Source organism: Hyalella azteca, unplaced genomic scaffold (genome assembly GCF_000764305.2).
Source record: "Hyalella azteca isolate HAZT.00-mixed unplaced genomic scaffold, Hazt_2.0.2 contig7356, whole genome shotgun sequence".
Lineage (NCBI taxonomy): Eukaryota > Metazoa > Arthropoda > Malacostraca > Amphipoda > Hyalellidae > Hyalella > Hyalella azteca.
Genome location: NW_025937484.1, coordinates 1 through 24,346, shown reverse-complemented (window position 1 = coordinate 24,346; position 24,346 = coordinate 1). Strand labels below are relative to the sequence as shown.

Sequence of the window (24,346 nt, the reverse complement as noted above, 5' to 3'; positions counted from 1 at the left end):
TCACCACTATGCATCATGACGCAACCCCTGCACCTTTGATCAAGGAAAGCGTCCAAGAAAAAGAGGAGGTAAAATGAAGAAAAAAAGCGCCAGCAGAATACCACGATGCAACACGGTTACTGCGCATCTATCTCTACGTGCCACACGAATATCCGCGGAAACTACGCGTGTGGACTTCAGCAAGCGTCGGGATCTACTTCCAGCACCTAAGCTGAGTATTTTATCCCATATAAATGAGCCTGTTAAATTTAGTTGTTCTACCGTATGTGCATATTGACCTTTGTCGGAACGACACCAATGGCGACGCTATTTATATGATCCTTCCGCAATATGCAGGTCGCACATCGTATAGTAAACTTTTTTTAATGTTATTTTAAAGCATGTTTTCATACTGCTTTCTTTCCAAATTCAACATATGTCGAAGCAACGTTTGCCTATCTTAGCTGACTTTTTAGAATGCGACGCGCGAGCTACTAACAACTCTCCTAGTATATGCACTCAATGTTAGATATACATATAATTAATTCTATGGGCTACGATGACTTCATGAGAAGCCATGCTAAAACTAAATGCCCTCAGGCTGACGCAATAACGTTGATCTCGATTGAAGCTGATTCCTTATTGAAGCTGATCTTGATTATAATAAGAAGCTGATAGGCGCAAATTATGCAGTTGAAATCGAATTCCTTATTAAACTTGATACTGCAACCCCTCTTAAAAATATAAACTTGATGCTGCGATCAATTTTAACTAAATAATAATATTATTGCGCTTTGGAACAATTGTTCCCTGACTATGATCGAATAATTCTGATGTAAAACGATTACTTAGTCATAACTACGGTTACTAAATGATTTTTTCTTATGGAATGTGCATCCTGCATGCAATAATGCAGTTTTCATAGCGATGTTATATGCTGCCATCCAATTATTATATTCAGCATGTTCAAATACAATATCCATGTGGATAAGTTTTTCAAGTACATAGCGAAGTCCGTGCAATGACACGTGATCGAAGGCTGAGAACTCAAGTACAGAGAGCTTTGAGCATCTGAGTGGACACATTGACCTCGTGAGGCCTGGGCAAACCAGCGCGACTCATCAGAGAACCTAGACGTATTGCATTATGCATCAATTTTACTTATAACGTCATATAAAGGTCAAATACTAAGCTGTAAATCCACATTATATCCAGCCATTTTAAATATGAGATGCTAAACTAATATAACCGACGTACAACCATTACTGCGAAGAACGTACGATCGCGTATAAGCTGCTCTATAATAACTTACTAAATTATGATTACAATATCATCATTTTGAGATGAGGATTGATTGTAAAGGAAGTCATTTCTTCACGATAGTGATAGATATATCATAAGTAAGTGCAGCTAATTAATCTTTCCACAAAGAGCTGATAACAATTGTGGATACGCTCTTACGAATATGTTTTTTTAATCATTAACGAATCTATTTCATTACTTGCAGCCATGCATGAAATAATATGAAATAAGAAATAATATGGGCCGGCATTTTTATCGACTATTGCCTGATTTAATGATTGTATTTATTGAGACATGGAATACGTTAGCTAAGGCTTCCGTTCGAATAATTCCATCCCTACAACAGCATTTGTATGATTTGTGAAACTCATGAATATCATACCATAAATACATGCCCTACATAGCAATGATTTTTCATGCATCAATACGGCAGACGAAGTATGGCTTCGGTGAACCTTAACTTTCCGTCTTCAACGGTTTTTTATAATAAAAAGCCGTAAAAGTATCAAGCATATGAACAATCGCCTCAATTATATTATAAAATGCGATGCCGATTAAAGCGTGAAAGCTACGATAGTAGAGACTTCTTTATAAACAATTATTTTACTCTGTAATTCATCTACGCATTTCTATTAACTGTAAAAGCACTAAATGCGAAAACTGTCTACGTATCCTGACGGTAAATTTTTTATCATTACCGGTAGATTGAAGTTACCAGTATCGCCGGATTTCAATGCCACGAGTAGATTGTGTGCAAAGACCGCAATCAAGCTCCGCAAAAACTGCTGACGCTTACTCTCAATCAATGCTACCATGCAGCTTGATTTTTTTTTCTTGCAGTACTTTTCATTTTCTGCAGCGGCCTGATTGCATTGCCTCATTCCGAAGATATATCTATTTTTTAATGATAAAGCCGCAACAGTCATAAGACTATAAACAATCGAATTATATTTCGTATGCCACAATTACGAAAGACGAAATAGCACGTAATAATCCGAGAAACCTTTATCGAGTCGATATATGAATGCCGGAGTTATAAGTTCGTGTTTAAAAATGTGACGAATAGCATAATTAAAAATGTTCTGAATACAAACGCTTTTAATAGGAAACGTTAAAGTTTTTCCTGCAAGATTCTTATAGAAATCGAACTGTTAACAAGGTTTAATTCCATAGTTGATAAAAAAAAGTTGATAATAAAATTCCATAGTTGAAAAAGTTACAATAACGTGCGTTGCACCAGCGCGCGGCGAACAAGCAAACGACGCGTAATACATAAGCGGCAATGCCAAGCACTCTGCAGGCAAGCAGCCTTCAGAACAAGAGCAAAGAAAAAGAAAAAAACACGAGGCCATGCGATGCAGCGCAGCAGCGCCTGAGACGTTCACATGCTGATTCCAAGGTCGTTGTTCCAGCTGCCTGCCACGTCGTATTATCCATTAGATGCAGCTCAATTTCTAATGGTATTTACCATTTAGCAAAGAATTACATTAATAGCGTCTTTGTTGCCTCAACTTTCGCCACAATTAGCAACGGACGATGTCTCATTTTATCTTTGAATGCAACAGACTACCAAGCAAATAGAATGCATTTAAATGCTGATTGCAGATCGGATACCAATATGAGCTACCTTTCTCTAATTTTGTTCATCAATTAATAATGTATGCGGTATAATAATGTATGCGCGAAACTGTGCTCCATTGTTCCATTACGGAGTTACCGTTAATAATGAACATCATGTTTATTGATATATTTTTGTTGCTTCACCGATGCAGCATGTCCGACTAGCATGCAGGAGTATTTCTCCAACTATATTGATTGAATTTTATTTTTCCGACGATATGTCGCCTTCCAATTCGAGACTATGCTTGAGAAACAATCGATAAGATTTTAATCTTTCGTCGTTTTAATTTGATGAGAACTTAATGGTAAATATAACTCAAGTCTATACCGCCGAAATTGTAACGTGATCTACGTAATACTATGTTAATTTCAAAGGTATTAGTGCCTCGACAGAATATGGTCTTGCAATATATTATATTTATTGCAGTTTTATTTATTCATGTGGTGTTTTTCAGAAACAACTGCCACTACGACCTTTGACCTCATCAACCCCCACGGTTCTGGCTGTGCGATGACCACTTGATCCATTCCCTCACAATGGTCTGGTCGTCGAGCATCTTTAACCATTGCAAATTGTAAGTGGATCGTATTGTTCGTTAAAACTTAATACAAAAGCCATAAGTTTTTCTAATACCAGTGATAAACTTGATCACTGTAACTAATGGAGTGGTGAGTCCACTAATATTAAGATGATTACTTAATCCTTAGCAGGAGTGGTCGAAAGTCGAAACCATTAGGTCGGCAGACCTCCGACTCACTAAAATCAAGCCCCCCTAAGGCATCCACAAACTTTAACTAAAGTGTACTGGCCAATCTAAAGCACCGAGTGTACTCGAAAAAGGTATTATTTTGAGTGACGTAATCACGTCCATGATTACCACAGGCATTTGCCTCGTATCAGTGAGCATCATGAGGATAAGTTTCAAGTACATAGCGAAGTCCGTGCAATGACACGTGATTGAAGGCTGAGAACTCGAGTACAGAGAGCTTTGAGCATCTGAGTGGACGCATTGACCTCGTGAGGCCTGGGTATACCAGCGCGACTCATCAGAGAACCTAGACGTATTGCAATATGCATTAATTTTACTTATAACGTCATATAAAGGTCAAATACTAAGAAGTAAATCCACATTATATCCAGCCATTTTAAATATGCGATGCTAAACTAATATTCCGACGTACAACCGTTACCGTGAAGAAAGTACGATCGCGTATAAGCTGCTCTATAATAATGTACTAGGCTATGATTATAATATCATCTTGAGATGAAGATTGATTGTAAAGGAAGTCATTTCTTCACGATAGTGAAGATAATCATGAGCAACTGCAGCTAATTAATCTAATCACCGGAGCCGATAACAAATTGTGGATACGCTCTTATGAATATTTCTTTTAATCATTTGTTTTTTGTGGTTAAGCACAGCAGAATTGTAGCCGTGAGTTGCGAGTTCGACACCTCAACAAGCTGTGAATGTTCTGCGATGTTAAGAATCGGCAACAGGCCTAAGGTCTAATAAATGCTGAAACCGCTATTATTATTATTTGTATAATATTGACCCATGAGAAGCCCATTTTTGCGGATGTAGTTCGTTGTTCGCCTGTGATGTCATTGATCTCAGTGACGTCACTGGCGTTAATCAATCAGCGAAATGCGATCAAACCTGTTAGCCAATCCGTCATGGAAATGACCAGATTGTTGACGTTTCTCGATTGGAGTGACATAACTAGAAAGCTGAACTGAAAGACGGAAATTCTCGTGGGTCAACCTTATATAGTTAAACTATGGTCGAACCGATCTCTGCGACGCAAGCTCCAACATTTTTGTTTGGTGGTTTTGAATTCTAGAGTGCCACTTAAATTATGGGGTGCCATTCAATATTTCACTGATCTTGAATATCATCATCCATTCATAGAACTGGCTGCCTACTGCATCACTTGTCTACTCTGACCTGTCTCCAATGCATTTGTGGAGCGTGTGTTTTCACAAGTGACCTATGTGGAAAACAAGCACCGAAATAAAATTTCAACTTAAGTACTGGAGTCCGTTATTCGGACCAAGATCTATCTGCTCAACCGCAACAAGTGATCACACCCGAAATGTTAGATAAATGCAGTATGCATGTACGAAAATAAGCAAAAGGACCTGTTTCTGTGGCTTGCTCATGTTGAGCGAAGGGGAAGAAGTGCCACACTGTGATAAGAAAAAGTGTCGATGTAATCAAACACAGGAAAAGAAAAGCGTAAAAATGTTCTATAAAGAGGGAAAAAATATAACGTGTTCAATTTGGCTAATTATCGTCCAGTCAGATAAATGCCCAGTACACGAGATAATTTTTTTTTACTAACCAACGTTTCTGACGAATAGTTTAAATAAATTTGGAGGTAATAGTCTGTTTTTGAACAATAGAAATTCTGGTATATTTATAGCATTTTGAACTAGGCAATCTGGTATTCTCACCAAGAAAAAAGCTGGCAACACTGCCCGAGTCCACAGACGGAGACGGCCACTCGGCCTACAGACAGGGTCCGCAGTCCGCACACCGAAGGGTCTGCGTGTGCCGGCTTTGTCGAAGTAAAGTTTCCCAATTTGTAATGTAGAATTTTGAGAACACAGTGTCAGATACTTTGTTTTAACACAACCTGCGTTATGGTATATGTACTACAGTACTGGTTAACTAAATACTTAACTGAAACTTGATCATTACAAACAAAAGGCCTGGAAATGTTAAAAAAAATCCATTAAATAAGGGACAAAAAAATATATATCAAACAAGAGACATCCAAATAATTCTATTACAAATCTAATGTACTATACAATTAAAACATTTTCTCCCATTTTGATCCTCCTTTTCATTTATAGTCAGTCTCCTGGCAGGCTGGCAGAGCGCTGTATGGCTTAGTCTCAATAGTCTGTATCCAAGGAAAGCTTTTCACCTTGGGTGGAAAGCTTTTTTATAAGTGAACTTCCATTCTTAGAATTCCAGCCTGCCTGCGTAGGAGTCACGTCTCGTGAGAATTTTCAGTGGAACATACGTACTGGGCAAGGCGTCGCCTTCATTCGTAAACCCGGGAAAGATTTCCGTCTCTACAGGGAATTTTCCCGCGCTAATTTGGGGACTGGGTGAAAAACTCGAAATTTCTGAGATCGCAGAAAACTTTGAAATGAAAATGGTTCAAAAGTATAATAAATATTATTTTTATTCAGTTTTGCTTTTTAAAGTGAATTTTGAATAAAAATAGGTATCAGGCGGAGGGTTTGCATTTGTGGAGGGTGGAGCCTTGGAGGGTTTGCATTTGCAACTTTGCAAGGCAAAATTTACACCATGAGTCCAACTGTCCAATGAACAAGGCGACAAGGCCAAGCAGATGAGGGCTAGCTAGGGCTATACAAATACAATTGAATGTTTTTCTTCCTGATAAATAGCGAAAAACTCCTATTTGCCTCACCAAAAAAAAAAATTATTTTAAAATTCATGTATTGTGACTGATGGCTCCCGCTCCAGTCTGATTTTGCAGGGTGATTGTGACCTATTACATTATATTTACTGTACAAGTACATAAATTGGCTAACAATAATGGCAGGCGATGATGTAGCTTCTGAAGACAATGCTTGCTGTGTGGATAATGCTGAAGATGGCAGTTTAACAATGGTTGACATACTTGAGGAGCAAGAAGCACTACTAGAAGATGCAGAAGCTGTGCTTGGGGCAGCTGATGATGAACATTGTACCTATGCTCAAGTGAGTTATAACTTGGTGTTAATGGTGTATATATCTAACTCCCATAGGCCAAATCCTATTCCCCTTCAGGCTTCACCTTCAGGCTTCAATGACTTGTACATCATAGGCCTAGTGGCAATTGGCAAAGCAGAGAGTTTTTTAGACTCTTCCTCAAGTTCATTTTTGAGTCCTATAAGTAGACCAGTAGAGTATCCTGGATACCACATACCAGCATTATCATACTTGAGAAATTGGTTTGAATCTTGAGTAAATGAGGAAATTAAAAATTAACTGATTCTAAAAAAGCTCTGGTTTGCCACTATGTTTATTGCGTGTATCATATGTGCCATTATAGGATTCAGGATCTCTTCGCTCCTCTATATTCAGATCTTCATCAGGCGCTGTTTGTAGACAGCTATACCAAGTCTATTTTAGAAACAGCTGAACGTGAAATTTTAAAAATGTACATACCTAATTTACCATTAGGTATGACCGTATGACTTGTACATACCTAATTCACCAAGTTCAAATAAAACTTTTGTAACAATTGAATTTGTTTTTAGTATTTTAGTAATAATTTCTATTCATTTATCATGGAGCTTAGGCCTATTGCATTGTCATAAGTGGTTTGACAACAAAAACAAGTCAACAACTATCTTTGTTCAGAGGAAAATTGTGATTGCCTGATAGGATCATAGAACTAGCCTACCAATAACCAAACTGGGATGTGCTCTTTCAGCCTCTTTGGCTCTAAAGTAGTTTAGAGTTTAGACTGGTAAAGATCTATATACCTACATTATAGGCTACATATGATCTTGTCATCTTGTTACAAGTTACATGTTTTACTTCAAGTAGGCCTATAAAATTATGTGTATGAATATGAAAGTAAGTTTGGTATAGTAGCCTAGTATAATAGTAAATTTAGCCTAATTAAGATTAAAATATCTTCATTTATGCCAATTACCAATATGAATATACCTAGTGGAATGAATATTAACTTTTTTTTTTTATCTTTTTTAAACAAGGCAAGAAAGAAATATTCTAACTATTACCTCTATGAATATGTATCATTGTATGTATATATGCTTTGATTTTCTGGGTATTATAAACCTCACTACCAATGATTACTCAGATTGCAGATACATATATGCTTAATTTATTTTACCTTAAATTTTGACTCATGATTGCAGGGTTACATGAAGCGCCAGGCTGTGTATGCATGTTTGACATGTAGCCCTGTGGGTGGAGCTGGAGGACGTGCTGGCATGTGCCTCGCCTGCTCCCTACACTGCCATGACACTCACAATATTGTTGAGCTCTACACCAAGAGGGACTTCCGCTGTGACTGTGGCAACTCAAAATTCATCATGACCCCTTGCAAACTCATCCCTGTATGTTAATAAGTTCCTTTGTTATTGGTAAAAGTACTATTAGTCTTCAATGGCATATTCAACAATAATTTAAAAGCAAAGAAAACTGCACATAAATTTACTATATCTTCATTGAACATTTTTGAACAAAAGCTGCTGATGGAGTCTGGAGATGGTCTCTATACCAGTTTTAAGATATGATAAGTCCTTGTCTTTGTCTCTAATGGATATATGAATTATGTATACCTTTACAATGTATGTATGAATTGTACCTCTACAATGTATAGCTTTATAAATTAAACCTACTAATATTTTGAGCTTACTGAATTTTAGTTTGCTCATTTTGGGTGTCCAATCATTTATTAATTGTTGATAAGGTACTCACTGGCAAATTATCAATTGATAAATATATATGTAGGTACTTGATTGATAGTAAATAGCGCTTTGTGATATTTGGTATGAATTTTGAAATGTCAATGACATGATGCTGTTCAATGTTCATACTTTTCATTACTATTCTACTAACATGAAGTACAGTATTCAACCAAGAGGTCTAAAGTCAAGAAAGAGAGAATGTCTAATTATTAACATGATTATTTTCTGACCTTTAGTTTAATGGAGAATTGAATTCTCAAAATCTTACTCATAGTAATTTCTTGTCTCTTTGTTGCAGGACAAGATGACCACAAATGTGAAGAACTCCTATAACCAAAATTTTGATGGTGTTTACTGCACTTGTCATAGGCCATATCCAGACCCTGAGCAGCCTGATGAAGATGAGATGATTCAGTGCTGTGTGTGTGAAGACTGGTACCACACTCGGGTGAGTGTGCAATCATTCAGTGCTATGTGTGTAAGGACTGGTACCACACTCAGGTGATTGTGTGATCATTCAGTGCCGTGTGTATGTGTGGAGTGGTATCACATATGGGTGAGTGTGTGATCATTCAGNATCATTCAGTGCTGCGTGTATGAGGACTGGTACCACACATGGGTGAGTGTGTGATCATTCAGTGCTGCGTGTGTGAGGACAGGTACCACACTCAGATGCAGTGCCTGTTTTGGGAAGATTATTAAATAATTCGCAGGTATGTAGTATTTTTACTAGCATGGAGTTTGTTTTAGATTGTCTGTTTTGATATGGAAATCTAGTTTTTAAGCAAGTATTTCTATAGTTTACCTGCTTACCTTTCCTTAAGCATTTCATGCTACTGGAAGGATTGTGTAATGATATTGGATATACAGGCTGTGAGAATTGTCAGGCCTGTGATATGTCTTGAAAAATCTTATGTAAGACAGCAATAACTTTTTTCATTCATTCTGGTTGCTGGAAGTTATAGGTGAATTTATTGTTTGTGCATTAAGTTTAATATTGAAGTTGATTTTTTTCTTCAGCACCTAGAGAGGGAGAATGTGCCGGCCGGTCAGGACTATGCCGAGATGATCTGTCACTTGTGCATAGCAGCATTTCCCATCCTCAGCAACTATGCAGCGCTTGATGGTCAGTTCTGCTCACCTATGCTTGATCTATAGCCAAAAGCTCTTATTTTGATTATTTTAAGTTGTAGGTAAATTAGGTCTTTATTAACATTCTAGTTAACATAACGATTTGGCTTGGTAATATAGGAATTAAATTTATTACAAATCATGTCCTAAATTTTAACAGTGTGCACTTCGGAATTAGCAATTAAGTCTTAAAACAGGAAATGGTGAATGTTGGACTTCCAAAAATTAAAATTTTTTATTCATTTGGCATTAATAGGTTCATGTAGGTATAACAGGTACCTATAGACTTTAAAATTTTTCAACTATAACGAAGTGGTAAATAGGCCTCCCACAGGCATAATTATAGGAAATTTCTAACTGTCCTATAAAAGTTGAGTTCCATCTTATTGAAGAGAAGTTGACTGAATTCCTGGGGCTGTACTACAAAAAATTTTTAGGAGTTGGTAACTCCATTAACCAATCACTGATAGCTTTTCTGGCTAAACCCACAAATTGCAGACAAGAAATCGGCCACTTCATTTGCTCAGGATGCTTTTGTACTTATGACATATTATGGTAAAACAGCTCCAGTTTATCGCTTTGCCTTTTGTAAATGCTGCAGTGAGCCACAACGAGTCAAAGGAGGCAAATGCAGTGGACCAAGAAAAAGCCGAGGAGTTGCCTGCAGTCTCTGCAACAGAACCAGAGTTGGCTGGGAAGTCAGCGGCGGTCACCACAACAGATTCAGAGACAGCTGGAATCATTGAAACAAACTCTGAATCAGCTGGAGTTCATGAGACTATATCTAAGTCAGCTGGGAAGTCAGAGGAAAAGCTAAAAGGTAACTGCTTAGCAAGAGCAACCGAGCAAGAATTCTTCCCATACCAGTTTTAGTTTTAAGATAACCTATGTACATTTGATGAATAGTCAAAGTTTTATTTTAGTTCCCTCAAATTGATATGGATTCAACTGATGTATGTATCAGTTATTTCGACGTGGGAAACAAGTCTTCAAATGGTTATCATCCTAATTTGTTTTTATTCCGTACCGTTTTCATGTTCTTAGTAATGAATTGATTCAAGTTTTTCTGCTGTAATGCAAATTATATTGCAGGACCTTGCACGGCGACAGTATATGCAGCGCCCACAAACGCTACAAAGACACTCTTCCTACCAGAAAATTGGAGAAGCAAGCTATGCTGCTGCTCACAATGTACGGTGAGAATCGCTGATTTATTTATTTTTCAAACTTGGCCTCACAATGTGTTTGCTGTTTCTCTGTCTTTATTTGACGTGCAAATTTTTCTATGAAAGGGCATCCAAATTCAGAGTGATCGCAATAAATGGAAAACTTTAAAAAAATTATAATTTTACCCATCTGCCACACAAGTTTACTTCATAAAGTTGGCTGTCTTTCGTTATAAGTGTTTTGAATGGAATTATTGGCATGTCTGATTGATTTTTATTTTAAAAAAAGTCGGTGTATAAAATCACAAAAATCACTGTTCTCACAAATTATTTCAAATTTTAGGTATGCTAATTTATACATTGATTCAGATAATGATATTTAAAGACCTTCTTCCTCCTAATAGAATTGCTACAGCTGTTGTAATAGTCTTTTTCAAAATTTATTATGCATGTTACGCCCAAAGTAATCAGAAGTTGACAACCTCAAGTTTAATAAAAACATCCGAATAAATTGAAATGGCCTTTTTGGGAAGAATTTTATGTTGAATCTTTGAATGGATCATTATGAATTCACTTTTAACCGTTTAATATTTCATGTCATAATATTCCAAATAAATTAACAATTTATCAGTGTCAGAAGTCGTCATCCATTGCAACTTCATGAAGCCATGCAGAACGTCTTGTTGCCAATTTCTTTCTCTCTGTGATTCATTGTACTTTTTTTTATGCTTCACTGCATGAAGCCAGTATTTAAATAACCCAGAAAGTAGTCAAAGTACTAAAAATAAAAAATATAACTCAAGTACTCACTTCAGTGAGTGACAGAGCACATTTTCTCGTCAACGAAAACGTGAAGTCACGGACAGATAGCCAGACGGACGGACATGGCGAGCACAATAGCGCCTTTTTCATAAACGAGAAAATGCACTACAAATGACTCTAGTAGGTGTTCTAAATAATCAAATATTTAATTTGTGTTTAAAACGTGAAACGTCTGGTGTTAAAAAACGAGTGTTTTTTTTTTAAATGACACCTGCACACACAGGAGCAGTACCAGCGCCTGCAGCTGCTTTTCCTGACGTGCCCAGACGACACGACGGCGCGCTACGAGCAGCAGTCGCGCGACCGCCTGCGCGGCACCGCACGCCAGCGCAGCGTCGAACGCGAGCTCGAAGCCCTGAACGCCGTCGACCGAGTCACCCGTACCGAGATGGTCGCAGGTGCGGGTGGAGTGTGAGGGGGCCTTGCCTGGTTGAGGGTGGTTTGGGAGGCGGTTGCTTCTGGGGGTAGTGGCCGAGGGGGGTGTTGACTATTAAGGGGGAGGCTGCTGGTGGGAGGATAATGGGAGATTTTATATGATAGTCAGGTCGGGGGGCTGATGAGCGATCTGTGCATGATGAATCAACTTATTTTTCAGTTTCTTGCAATCCATTGGATTGCAAGATGATGTCTCCGGCAGCTCCAATTCACTGACTTTGGGGCTTTTATCTGCAATGAAATGGCGGCTTTCTAGCGTTAGGTTTGAGCTTATTTATGCTGTGTACACTGTACCCCCATTCCATCTATTCATATGTTCCGATTTGGAAGAATATTTTCTTCCAAATCAGCCCAAATGAAATAGTTAAAGCCCAATAGTAGGGAACCGTGAACTTGCCTTGTCAGTTCTTGGCCACGATCACATAACCGGTTTTCACTGATTTTACTAATTTGCATACCATACTGTGTACGTCGCGTCTCACAAAAAAAGCAACAAGCTCGTGCAATTACTCCGCAAAATGTCCAGTATAAACGTACCCAGCCAAACAATGATGAGGAAGTTGCTGCAGGCACCATTAAATCTTCTGAATAGTGATCCAGATGTGACCGACTAACAATTCCGAACGACATTTAAAGTCAATTTTTAGATGGAATGTTGACTTTTTGAGTAATTATTTGCACGCTTAGTTGCGATCCCTAACTTGTAAACTTTGATTGCTTGATGTTCAATTCTATTTCATAAATGACCTCGAGTTCTGACGGCCATCTCTGTGTTCCCATGGCTGCTTTTTGCCCCAGAATTGTCAGTTACACAAATTTAATTATTTTAGCAGCATCTTTTCCCCCGTATTGCCTGTATTCTCCTAATAGCGTTTATGGACACCTTTTTCATACCTTTTATATGCTAATTGGACTCGCAACTTTTACTTCGCCTTCTGTAGTATTATTCTGTTATCCTGTACGTGTAGCAATGCTGGAGAAAAAAAACAAGCGTTCCTTCGCAATACGACACATTCTTGTCTGCAAATAACATACATGTCAGTATTATTTTCTCAGTGCTCCAGCTATTTCGTTACACTTCTTTTCTCCGCAGAATACAACACGCTGAGCACCGAGCTACGTGAGTACCTGCGCAAATTTGCTAACACCGGAAAAGTGGTTCGTGATGAAGACATCCGAGAATTTTTCTCCACTCTTGAGGCTCGCAAGAAACAGCGCACAACCGACGGCATCCCGCCCAACACCTGCAAATAACTCTGAAGTGTTCTCGTATTCACAACTTCAATTCTATCCCTCATCGGGACAAGTACATGTGTCGTCGTTACTAATGTCACCGGGCTTACTAAATTAAATAAACAGCAGTGTTTGCGTTGAAAATTAGGCTGTTGTGACTCATCCCAATTCTGAACACTGCAGAATTTTCAGGGTTTATGTGGATCTCGAACTCGTAATTCATAGCTACTGTGCTTAACCGCCCGACTACCTCGCCTACTTCGAACATAATTTTTCACAATTGCCTGCTGGTTTCGACCCTACAGCGCACTGCTCCAATTTTGGTGCTCCGAACTTTATCCACTTTGCCACCCTTCTTCTTCGTCTTTTTTATAAGTTTGCACTGTTTTCATGATGTCAAGTTCGGGTGAAATTGGTTATTCTACAATTTTCATTAACACTTAACGCTTTTGTTTATCGGTATGTCACCGAAACAATTCAATTGTTCAACCTACGAGGTATTCTATGATTTACTGTTCAACAGGACCTAAGTTTTGATTTAATTTCTTTCAACCAGGATGACGCCAAAAGCGTTCGCCTACAGGTCTCTTATCGTGATTAAAGTGCTCTTTTTACTTGATCATAATTACTTAGCCGTCGCCGTTGAGAATGTAATTTCGAAGTTTAGCTTTGCGGACCTGTGTAACAGTAACTAATCTATCAGTAGTTAGCCGATATTCTTTTTGTCCTAGTTATCTGTAAGCAACTACCTATTACTTTGCCATGGCTGTGTTATAGTGGTCGTATCCAATAATTTTTTTTGCAAATGGACGATGAAATTTTGATGTAATTCAATATTTTTTTTAAAGAACAATGTAATATCCGTTGATAGTTCATACAACTATCCACTGATATCTCCTTATAAATCGTCATCGAAACGTGTTTCATTCGCATTGAATAATTGTATGTTGTTTAGTGACTGAGGCAAGTAACTTCCATAATACGTGTTCACGTATTGGATCCCTACAATGAGGTAGAGGCGGTTAAAGCCAAGTCTAAGCGAGTGTCTTTTTTTTTCTTAATAGCGGTGTCTTCGTTTCTGCGGCTTTTCACCTGCCTCTCCTTGTCACTTCGTCTCGGTGAGATGCAAATGCTGTTTTTTCGAGCTATTATCAGCAGGCTTGCCCCGTGAGACCTTCTACCCCGTGTGGGTGATGAATGATTGTGGGTGATGATTTGCGAAGTTTACGATAATTGAAACCTTCCGCCAAATTGACCATGTTCATCTTGACTTTCAGTTGAAGTTAGCTAAATAGCTGATGCGCTAGTGAACACGTAGCCACTAAACTTAATTAACCAATGCATATTAGTCATTATGCACTTTTTAATGGATATCGGAGTTTCCTGCTTGTTTATTTGACGGTAAAAGTATCTATAGTCTAAAAGAGATTTAGAGGTACGCACTACGCGCTACGCTGATTCTTCAATAACTTCGTTCAGTGTAACGACTGTCTGGCAACATGAAGATACTGCTCGGCTATCAACAAGCATAAGCGACTACACACAAAAAGCCCAATTTCAAATGCATAACTTCGAACCCATTTCAGCTAGTTTTCTTATATTTTCTTAACATACGCGCTAGAGGAATGCTCAATTTTATCAACCCACGAATCTAAATTGAGAAAATATTACAAGCCGCCACTTGATAAAGAGCGGGAACTAACGGCCTGTTCACGATTAAGTAAGGCGACGTTTGTTCAGTAGTTCTACAAATAAACACTCGTGGGCATTGATGAATTGCCTCAATTTCAGAATTTCAAAGTTCGCATTGTGAAACGTTTCTGTAGTTTATTAATTATATCAGGATCTCATGGAATTTCAATCCGTAATTCAACATGAAAGCTGTTTCCTTAAATTTCGTCCATCAAAGCTATCTTTTTTTTTTGTTAACAATCATTTTGAGTACCTAGACTTTAGAATTGCTACTTCAATCACTTGCCTTGTATGAGCACTTGCAGCCTTGATTTATTACCAGTAGCCATTACCTCTTCCACTCAAGGCTTGCACTCGTTTAGGACTCCACCTCGGAATGTTTACAAGAGTATTTTCGTACACGGATGCAACAATTATCTTAGCGCAGGACCGGAAACTTCCTTCCGCAATTGGTGCGATGTGCGGCTCGATACAATGTCAGAAAATGGGGTAAAAAAACTGATTAGGGTAAAATCGTAATATTCTATCGCCGTGACAGCCTTAAATTTTGCTCTCAATCATCGCTAAAGCGTAAAATTTTACGTATTTTCCTCGTAAATAATCACAAATGAACATAAAAATCAATATTTGTAACCAAATTCGTACAATTGATATCTAGATTCTGGATTTTTTACCTGAAATCTCACAACTATCTATCAGACTGCGAAGAAAATCCCTAAGTTAGGGCGGTTAATTGTTTTTTAGGGTAGTCTCGGTACATTTCCGCGGAGTTTAGCTGCCATCGCCATTTCGAGTAAATTTGGATAGTTTGAAAGAAAAGGAAGGATTTCACCAGGAGGCAGGGGCGTGCATGGCAGAGGGGCGCCGTAGTAGGGACCCCATCAAGGTCGCTCACTGCCAACCTGGAACTCATGGAATTAGAAAATATAGTAGCCAATACTGTCTACTTGAAAGCTCGAGAAGGTAATCATTTAAGTCCAATTTTCTTTACGCTAAATCTACAGAAATTCACTCGTAACAGTCATAAGTCGTAATATATGCTTATTTAATTGTAAATTTAGGATTCTAATTGTGTGAATCCTTTTCTTTATGTCATAGTGGCAAAGCAGAGAATTTTTTAGACTCTCCCTCAATTTCATTTTCGAGTCCTATAAGTAGACCAGTAAATATCCTGGATACCAGCATTATCATACTTAAGAAATTGGTTTGAATCTTGAGTAAATGAGGAAATTAAGAATGAACTGATTCTAAAAAAGCTCTGGTTTGCCACTATGCTTTATGTGCCTAAATGGCTTCTTTTGTCAACTGCTTATGTCTAAATTGCTTTTGTAAGTAGTAAATTGCACCGAGTGTATCCTGTATCGTGAGTTATGAACTTATGAGTAGCAACTAGCAAGTTTCAAATTACTGCTGTAATTTTTGTTAGAATTTATTTCATAGTTATGGTTATGAACTTATGTTTAACTATTCTGGAAATTGCGCAGATTACTGCAGAACTAGCAAAAGCCATCCATGAGTGCAATAGCACCCATGCTTGTTGCATGCTTGCAGACTGCAGTAAATTTGGCCTGTTTTATGGCCCTACGCCCCTACCTAGCAGCTTGCCTGACATTTTCTTTTAGGCTATATAAAATTGCTGTACATTTTTGTCTGGATTTTAAGAAATTTGTTTAGAAAAAACAGTTTTTACTAAAATTTGTAGAGAATTTCATTCAATAGAATAATTTCAGATTGCATGCATTGGATTTGTCATTTGTATGTTTAAGATATAAAAGAATGTTGAGAATATTTGCTTAACACTGCAGGTCACCACCTGTGTGGTGTTTTCACCACCTGTGTGGTCTGTGGTGTCTGCAGCACAGAATTTTGGAGATAAAATACTTGAACTGTTGAACAGAATAATTAGGTGCTTATCATACTGGATTCGGTGGATTATCAGACAGAATTTTTTGGAAATTGTAGGTAAAAACTAATTTTAGGGAATTTAAGGGGTAAAGAAATCTTTTTTCTCCTTTTATCTAGAAAATAGGCAACAGTGTTAGGCAGAAAATAGGCAGAATGGCTTAAATTAACTGCAAACTGGGTTAGTTTAGTCTCATTCACAAGTCGCTTCTGCCTGATTTTCCAGTATGGGTCAAAATTGGGTCATTAAATAATTCCTACTTATTGCAAAATTTTGCAGCACCAAAGTAACATGATATACATTTGCATACCTAAATCAGCAATTAAATGACTCAATCATGTAGTTTACTTCTATTTACAACTTCTTTGCAGTTTCATTTACAAGCTATATTTGCAAGCTAAATGGAGCAAATAGTTCTGGATTCATAACTCCTGCAAGGCTGCAGCAGTGTTAGGACTATATTGACAGATATTTATAACTCTTAATTACAAATTCATAAATTTTAAGATAAATTAAAAAGTTTGTAGTTCTAGTGTGCCATCAAATTTAATATCAAAAGTAAGATAATTCTTCAAAAAGGATCGTCAAATTTTCCAAGCCCTAGAAATAGTAGTTCATATATTCAAGATCTAGCTAACCTAGTAGCCATACTCAGGATGATGTATGTTTTTGGGGAATTTTCCTGCGCATTTTCACTTTTTTAAGCTATTGCTGTGCACAGTTGGCGCAATGTAATGAAAATTGATTATCTTCGCGCACGTGTTCGCGCAATCCCGGGCTCCCGGCCATCTTTATTTTAGAAGAAATTTTCTCCAAAGTCATATGGCAACACTGAACACCGTCTGTTTACATTTCGTATGTATAACAGCCGCAGTTTACGATTACCGTACGTTCCGTATCCGACAAGGCGGACAACCGGAAGAGTCAGAAGTAACCCGGACATGTCCTACATTTTATTATTGTCAGTTCGACTCGCATAGTCAATATACTCGCGTATATTGTCGACGAAAATAATAGAACTATTTTAGCTTTCTAAAGTACGGCGCACGGCGCATTTTTTTTACCAACGTAGTACGGCGCACCGCGCAGGTCGTTAAAATGAAAAAAATAAATTCCCGCGCACCTGGCACATCTTCCTGACCATGGCCTTGTAGTAACTTGCCCAGTTCTAAGACATACGCCAAGTTATAACTAACAAGTCTAGTTTTATCATTTTTTAATCTTAAAGAGTACCTATTCACATATGATACATATTTTTACCTTCACTGAAATGCTGAATTCCATCCTGGCTCTCAGGTTCATTGCCAAGAGCACCCAAAATATAAAGTAATGGCCAAAAAAAAGAGAGATGAAATAGTTGTTGCCTCTATCAATAATTAAGGAAAATATTTGGCAAAAGATGTTTGGTAATCATCACTAGTGTTTTAAATATTTTTGGGCAATGCCAAAGATTGCAGTAGGTGTTTGTTTTGTTTATGAGTTTATTTTTAATGTCACCAGTGATTTATATGTGTTGTGTTGCAGGTGGCTCAGACAGCAATAAAGGCAAGAGTAAGAAATGGAAGAAGTTGCTGCAGTTCCCTCACATCTCACAATGCCTCGACCTCAAAGATAAAATTAGTAAGTTACTATTCATGAGTTTTATTTAGGATTGCTCCTAAATAGCATTTATTTGGAAATTTTCCTCAATTACGTAGATCAATAATCTTCAGCTCAAAAATTTGTGCATTCTCATGCTGATTTTGAGCAGATGCTATTTGAATCTAACCATTAGGTGTAGTGGCTCACATGCTACCTATCACAAAAGTGATTCATAAAGCAAATGATATTTACATGCATCTATGTATGCAATTACAGAATATTATTTGCCTGTGGCTTCTCTAAATGGCATCTCTTTCTAATCTACATTGAAGAATTAATTTCTATTTTTGTTGATAAATATTTTCATTCCATTTTCTAATGCAGGAATAAGAAAAAATTTCTTTCTAAGCATAGCTTATGATGATGTATTTTCCTCATATTTTCAGTAATTTTTTATGCAAATTTGATAACGGTATTTTTGTAATTACCATGACCATGATCCTGATAGTAGAAAATGTGCAATTAGGCCCTCTTGAAGCTATTATTGTTACTATTACATTGAAAGGATTTATTGTTGTGCTTGGGCTTTCAGATTCAAGCTACAGCTACGTAGTGGACCATCAGCCCATTGGTTGCTTGCTTTTTCGGCAGTTCTGCGAGCAGCTTAAGCCAAACTACCACAAATTCAATTGCTTTCTTGATGAAGTTGTGAGTTGATAGCTATTATATTTTCTGGTGTGAATGAGTTCTACATCACTTGGCTGACTCATAGCCTCACATGTGGGTATTGTGTAGGTTTTGAAGGGTATTAGTTCAATGCCGCAAATAATTTTGCCAAATTTATGCACACAATTTTGCATAATTCATGTAACAGAGAAAATAAAATTAGGTATTATTAACTTTCAAAAATTATTTAATTTATAAAATAATTTACAGATTCTCCTTGTATCACTCTGAAATCCTCAACATGTGACCAACTATCTCAATTATTTATTTGCTTAATAAATTTCTTCAATTTATTCTTGCTGGATGAAAATCCCATTTGATATTATTATTGAACATTTCTAAAGTAATAAGTAGCTCAGTGAATGAGTAGCTGTCTATCTATTAGTATCTAGCTGTCAATCTAGCTAAATAGATTTCTAACTAGATTAACAGGACTTCATATCTTCTAGCTTACTAGATTTTCAGTCATGAAGTCCTGATTTTTTATCAGATTTTTCATTGATTTCTTTTCATGTATGAGAACCAGTTGTTGAATAAATACATCTAGATTTGCACATCTTGGGTTTCAACAAATGTATTATTTGATATTAGCATGCAGATTTACTTGGTTTTATCATATGAGTACCTATTGTTATATTATTTGTATTAATATAGCAGATTAATACTTGATGCTCCAATTGTTCTTGAGTTGTAAATAGCTATATGTGCGTATAATATCTGCTAATACATATACATATGCTGTAGGTACTGTACTTAATTTGTTTGAGGAAACAATGTTTCCTTAAGTTTAATTGAACTTTAGGTATTTATCATTAAACCTTAAAAATTTTTTACTTCTCCAGGATCAATATCAGGTTGCTCTTCCGGAGCAGTGGTCAGCCGTTGCACAGCAGATCTTCAATAGATACCTTAGTGAAAAGGTAAATGCTTTTACATTTATTACAATTCTGATTCTTGTTCAGTCTTTCCTTGTATGTATTAATCATAAGATGTCATAATCTTAATAAATCATAACATGTCATAATCATAATAAAATGTTATGTAAATTTATATAGAAATTTTTTTTACATGCTCTCAATGTTATTTTTGTCAATGAAGCTGATGTTTTTTTACGAACCTTAATTCCATGCCAATTATATATTAAAATATATCTCGGTAGTACTTATCATGCTTCAACTACCGTATTAATTTTCAAAATAAGTTTGTTTATCATAATTTAGATGGTTATTTAAAAATAGTTCCACTATTGATAACTTGTATATATAAATCAAACATTTGGTTTTATTTATGAGATCAATATTATTTTGCCATGTAAGTGTTTCTGATGTCAAAAGGGATCATGGATAATAATATACAAGGCATCAAGGATACTAGTAACAATATCAAGGCATCAGTTCTTCATGATATTATATGTTTGTGCAGTCAAGCAGCAATGTACTGGAGGTGCTACCAGCTGAAGAAGTCAGCAAGTGTCAGCAGGAGTGTTTCCAGGGCGATGCAGCCGCGGGCAAAGAGGTCTTCTCTATCTGTGTCCGCACTGTCAAAAGCTTCCTCTCGGGGGTGCCTTATGAACAGTTCGAGGACTCCATGTACTTCCACAGATATTTACAATGGAAGTGGCTTGAAGGGTAAGCTTCTTACTTACTCCAACTTGGGGTAAGTTATGGTCTTGAACGTTACCCCAACTTGGGGTAAGTTATGGTCTTGAACGTTACCTCAACTTGGGGTAAGTTATGGTCTTGGACTAGGTCTTGAACGTGGCTCGGAGGTTGAGACCTCAGTTACTTATTCTAGGTTTTGAATGTTGCTCGATGATTGAGACTACAGTTACTTATTCTAGGTCTTGTATGCTGCTTGATGGTTGAGACTACAGTTACTTATTCTAGGTCTTGTATGTTGCTCGATGGTTGAGACTACAGTTACTTAATCTAGGTCTTGTATGTTGCTCGATGGTTGAGACTACAGTTACTTATTCTAGGTCTTGTATGTTGCTCGATGGTTGAGACTACAGTTACTTAATCTAGGTCTTGTATGTTGCTCGATGGTTGAGACTACAATTACCTTCCTAGGTCTTGAATGTTGCTCGATGGTTGAGACTACAGTTACTTATTCTAGATCTTGAACGTGGCTCGATGGTTGAGACCTCAGTTAATTTTTTTATATGGGTATTTAAATGTTCAAATAGTGACTTGAAAAGGGTGTGATTTATTACAGTTACTACGTATTGAATGAAAATATTCTTGTTATCTGATCATATCAGTTGCCAAAGGATTAGGTAATCTATTCTGTCAAAAAGAATATTCAACATTATTAAAGGGTGCCTCAATAAATGTCCAGCCTAAAAAGTCAAATTACTGAGTACTCCTTTTATCCCTTTCCATTTACTTTATTCTCAAGAGGTAATTTCATAATTACAAATTAGTTGCTCAAGTATAATTGACATTAATGAATACATGAAATAAGTTGTTCGAATGTTATCGATAGTATAGAATATATTTCTAGGCAATTGATTCATGTCCCAAGCTCCATCTGTAGTTTATTGTATATTTTGGTTACTGGATTATCCACTGGTAATTGTTAAATCTTCTTCAGAGTTTTTCGGGTATTTGTCAGTCTGCTTTTATTGGGGGACTAAAATAAGAAATTCTTAACTATCGTGTAAATAAATGTTGTTCAAGGAAACGTCATAAAATGCATGTTCATAATAGTTATCGCAAAGATTTTATATTTAAATGTATATTCATATGCATAGTTAATATTTATGATAGTAATAATGATTAATTGAGTTTCTCTATTGTGCAGTCAACGCGTGACGTACAAGACGTTCCGGCTGTAATTTACTTTCTCTATTGTACAGTCAACGCGTGACGTACAAGACGTTCCGGCAGTACCGTGTGCTGGGCAAGGGAGGCTTCGGCGAGGTCTGTGCGTGTCAGGTTCGAGCCACGGGCAAAATGTACGCATGTAAGAAGCTCGAGAAGAAGCGTATAAAGAAGAGGAAAGGCGAGAACATGGTGCTCATTGAGAAACAAATACTTCAGAAAGTCAATTCTAGATTTGTGGTGAGTGCTCAGTGTTCATCAGAAATAGATTTATCTGGTCAGATCTATGATATAATATTTTTCAAGTTTTGAGTTTTTGGTATTGTATAATTATATTAGTCATAAATCTACTTTTATGCTTACTGTCAGCGTATTGGATGAAGTTGGTTAGGGTATACATAAAGATGCATTTATGTTGTTAATTAGTTTTTTGAAAAGTTTGTTAGAGTACTTTTCTTGTGTGCATTGAAAATTAACTGATGGTTAAAAAATCATTTGTGCACACACTGTGCGGCCACGTCATTAGTTGTGCCGCAGGTTAGACTTGACATCCGACTGATTTTCGTACAGAATATTCCTGTCATTTTGTAATTTACTACAGCCAGTCAAGTGGAGATTGTGGGACGCTAAGTGCAAGTCAATACTCTAAGTAATTTAATTTGGAGATACTTGGGTACTTTTGTTAAATGCAATATATAATAATTGTGATTATTCAAATAAGTCGCACACTCATGATTAACAGAGTTCCATAATACCTACAGCTACATGTATATTTGCATCAAGCCTCCTGGATTAGTACACCTGCTGTTTGCGCTCATATTGTACACAATCATGAAGAACATCAAGAAATTTTGTTTTCATCTTGGCATTCTTTTATTCAATTACTTGTACAATATTTACCGCAGAGTTGCAGATTTTCCTGATATTTTGTTAGATAAGTGTGGCTACTGGTTTTTGTCATGACAGGTGAGCCTAGCGTACTCGTACGCGACCAAGGACTCGCTGTGCCTGGTGCTGACCATCATGAACGGCGGCGACCTGAAGTTCCACATCTACAACATGGGCGTGGAGGCAGGCTTCGATCTCGAGAGAGCTGTCTTCTATTCCGCAGAGGTCTGCTTTTAAATTTAGGCAGAATTAGATAATTAAAAGCAGAATTAATTCCGGCAAAATAAATGAAATGCAGACAAAATATATTAATTATTGCAAATATATAATTTGGTTTCTTGCTAAGTTTGGTTTAACTGTGCTTGACTACCTTGACCTTTGAAAGTTGCCTTGATCGGTAAAATACATTCACTGATTGGTGTTGAAAGCAATTAATTATATACCACATCTTGATGTGACCAGTAGGGCTCATGTTTTGTGGCTAGGTGTTTTGCTAGAATGATAGGTATATTGGTGCAATCTTTGTAGTTTTTTTTTTTCAGTAAACTGCTGTATATTAAGGTCTATCAAATTATTAATTTTCATAATTTTTAGCGCATTTTCTCATTTATGAAAAAATGCGCTATTGTGCTCGCCATGTCCGTCTGTCCGTCCGTGACTTCATGTTTTCGTCGACGAGAAAATGCGTTCTGTCACTCACTGCAGTGAGTACTGAGTTATATCTTTTTCTCTTCATGAATGAATTTAGTCTTTTTAGCGCATTTTCTCATTTATGGACAAAATGCACTATTGTGCTCGCCATGTCCATCTGTCCGTCCGTCTGTCCGTGACTTCACGTTTTCGTCGTCGAGAAAAATGCGCTCTCTGTCACTCACTGCAGTGAGTACTGAGTTACATTTTTTGACATCTTAGATGTATATACTTGATTTTGAATCTTGGTGCTGCATCTCTAAGTGAAAAGTGGGGCCTTTTTAGGAAAAAAAATTATTAATTGAGACGTCTTGAATATTTTATTTCGAAAAATTTCTCTCTTTGAAACAATTTGCATTAACTGAAACTGATCATACCTTCAAGAAAAATTCGAATTTTTTAAAAGTTTATTTCATTGCTCAGGACGTCTTATGATCGCTTGGCTCAGTAAAATTTATTGCAATTTTCTAATTGCTAATTATCAAATCGACAAATATAAAATTTGTGCTTTCATTTCTGCTTTGGTTTGTCTTATTTTGCTAGATTTTATAATGCAAACAAAGGCTAGGTAGTGTCGGCAAAGGTAACTTCCATATTGTTGAGCTGTGTGCCATAAGTGGTAACGCAAAGCCATTTTTCTTCGTCCATGGTTTGATAACTTCCTCAGACGGCTTATTTCTATCGCATTATAATGTGGATTGAGTGGTGAGTGAATTTACCGATGCTCCACCAGGTGGCGTGTGGTCTGGAATGCCTGCACAACCTTGGCATCGTGTACAGAGATTGCAAGCCGGAGAACATCTTGCTCGACGACCACGGCCACGTCCGCATTTCAGACCTCGGTCTTGCTGTGGAAATTCCCGAAGGAGATTTGGTCCGAGGTCGCGTGGGC

General features: G+C 37.1%; 2 protein-coding genes across 3 annotated transcripts; both read left to right on the top strand.

Annotated features, from left to right (window-relative positions):
* The first annotated feature begins 6,409 nt into the window (after nt 1-6,409).
* Nucleotides 6,410-14,535, top strand: LOC108671623 (putative E3 ubiquitin-protein ligase UBR7). Of its 2 annotated transcripts, XM_018159190.2 has the most exons (8): nt 6,410-6,641; nt 7,811-8,011; nt 8,664-8,813; nt 9,386-9,491; nt 10,098-10,316; nt 10,589-10,692; nt 11,708-11,882; nt 13,013-14,535. In XM_018159190.2, exons 1-8 carry the CDS (start codon nt 6,477-6,479, stop codon nt 13,171-13,173), a joined length of 1,281 nt encoding a protein of 426 aa, XP_018014679.1. In that variant the 5' UTR covers nt 6,410-6,476; the 3' UTR covers nt 13,174-14,535. The 2 variants fall into 2 exon arrangements, with proteins under 2 accessions (XP_018014679.1, XP_047737175.1); XM_047881219.1 differs by lacking the exon at nt 7,811-8,011.
* A 1,043-nt stretch (nt 14,536-15,578) lies between these two features.
* LOC108671622 (G protein-coupled receptor kinase 2) lies at nt 15,579-24,340 on the top strand (the record flags this gene model as incomplete). Its single annotated transcript, XM_018159189.2, has 8 exons — nt 15,579-15,807; nt 18,272-18,367; nt 18,921-19,036; nt 19,897-19,974; nt 20,477-20,682; nt 21,912-22,116; nt 22,843-22,989; nt 24,188-24,340. Coding segments are annotated over exons 1-8 (1,053 nt in total), but the record flags the coding sequence as incomplete, so codon positions are not given.
* Nucleotides 24,341-24,346: the final 6 nt, after the last annotated feature.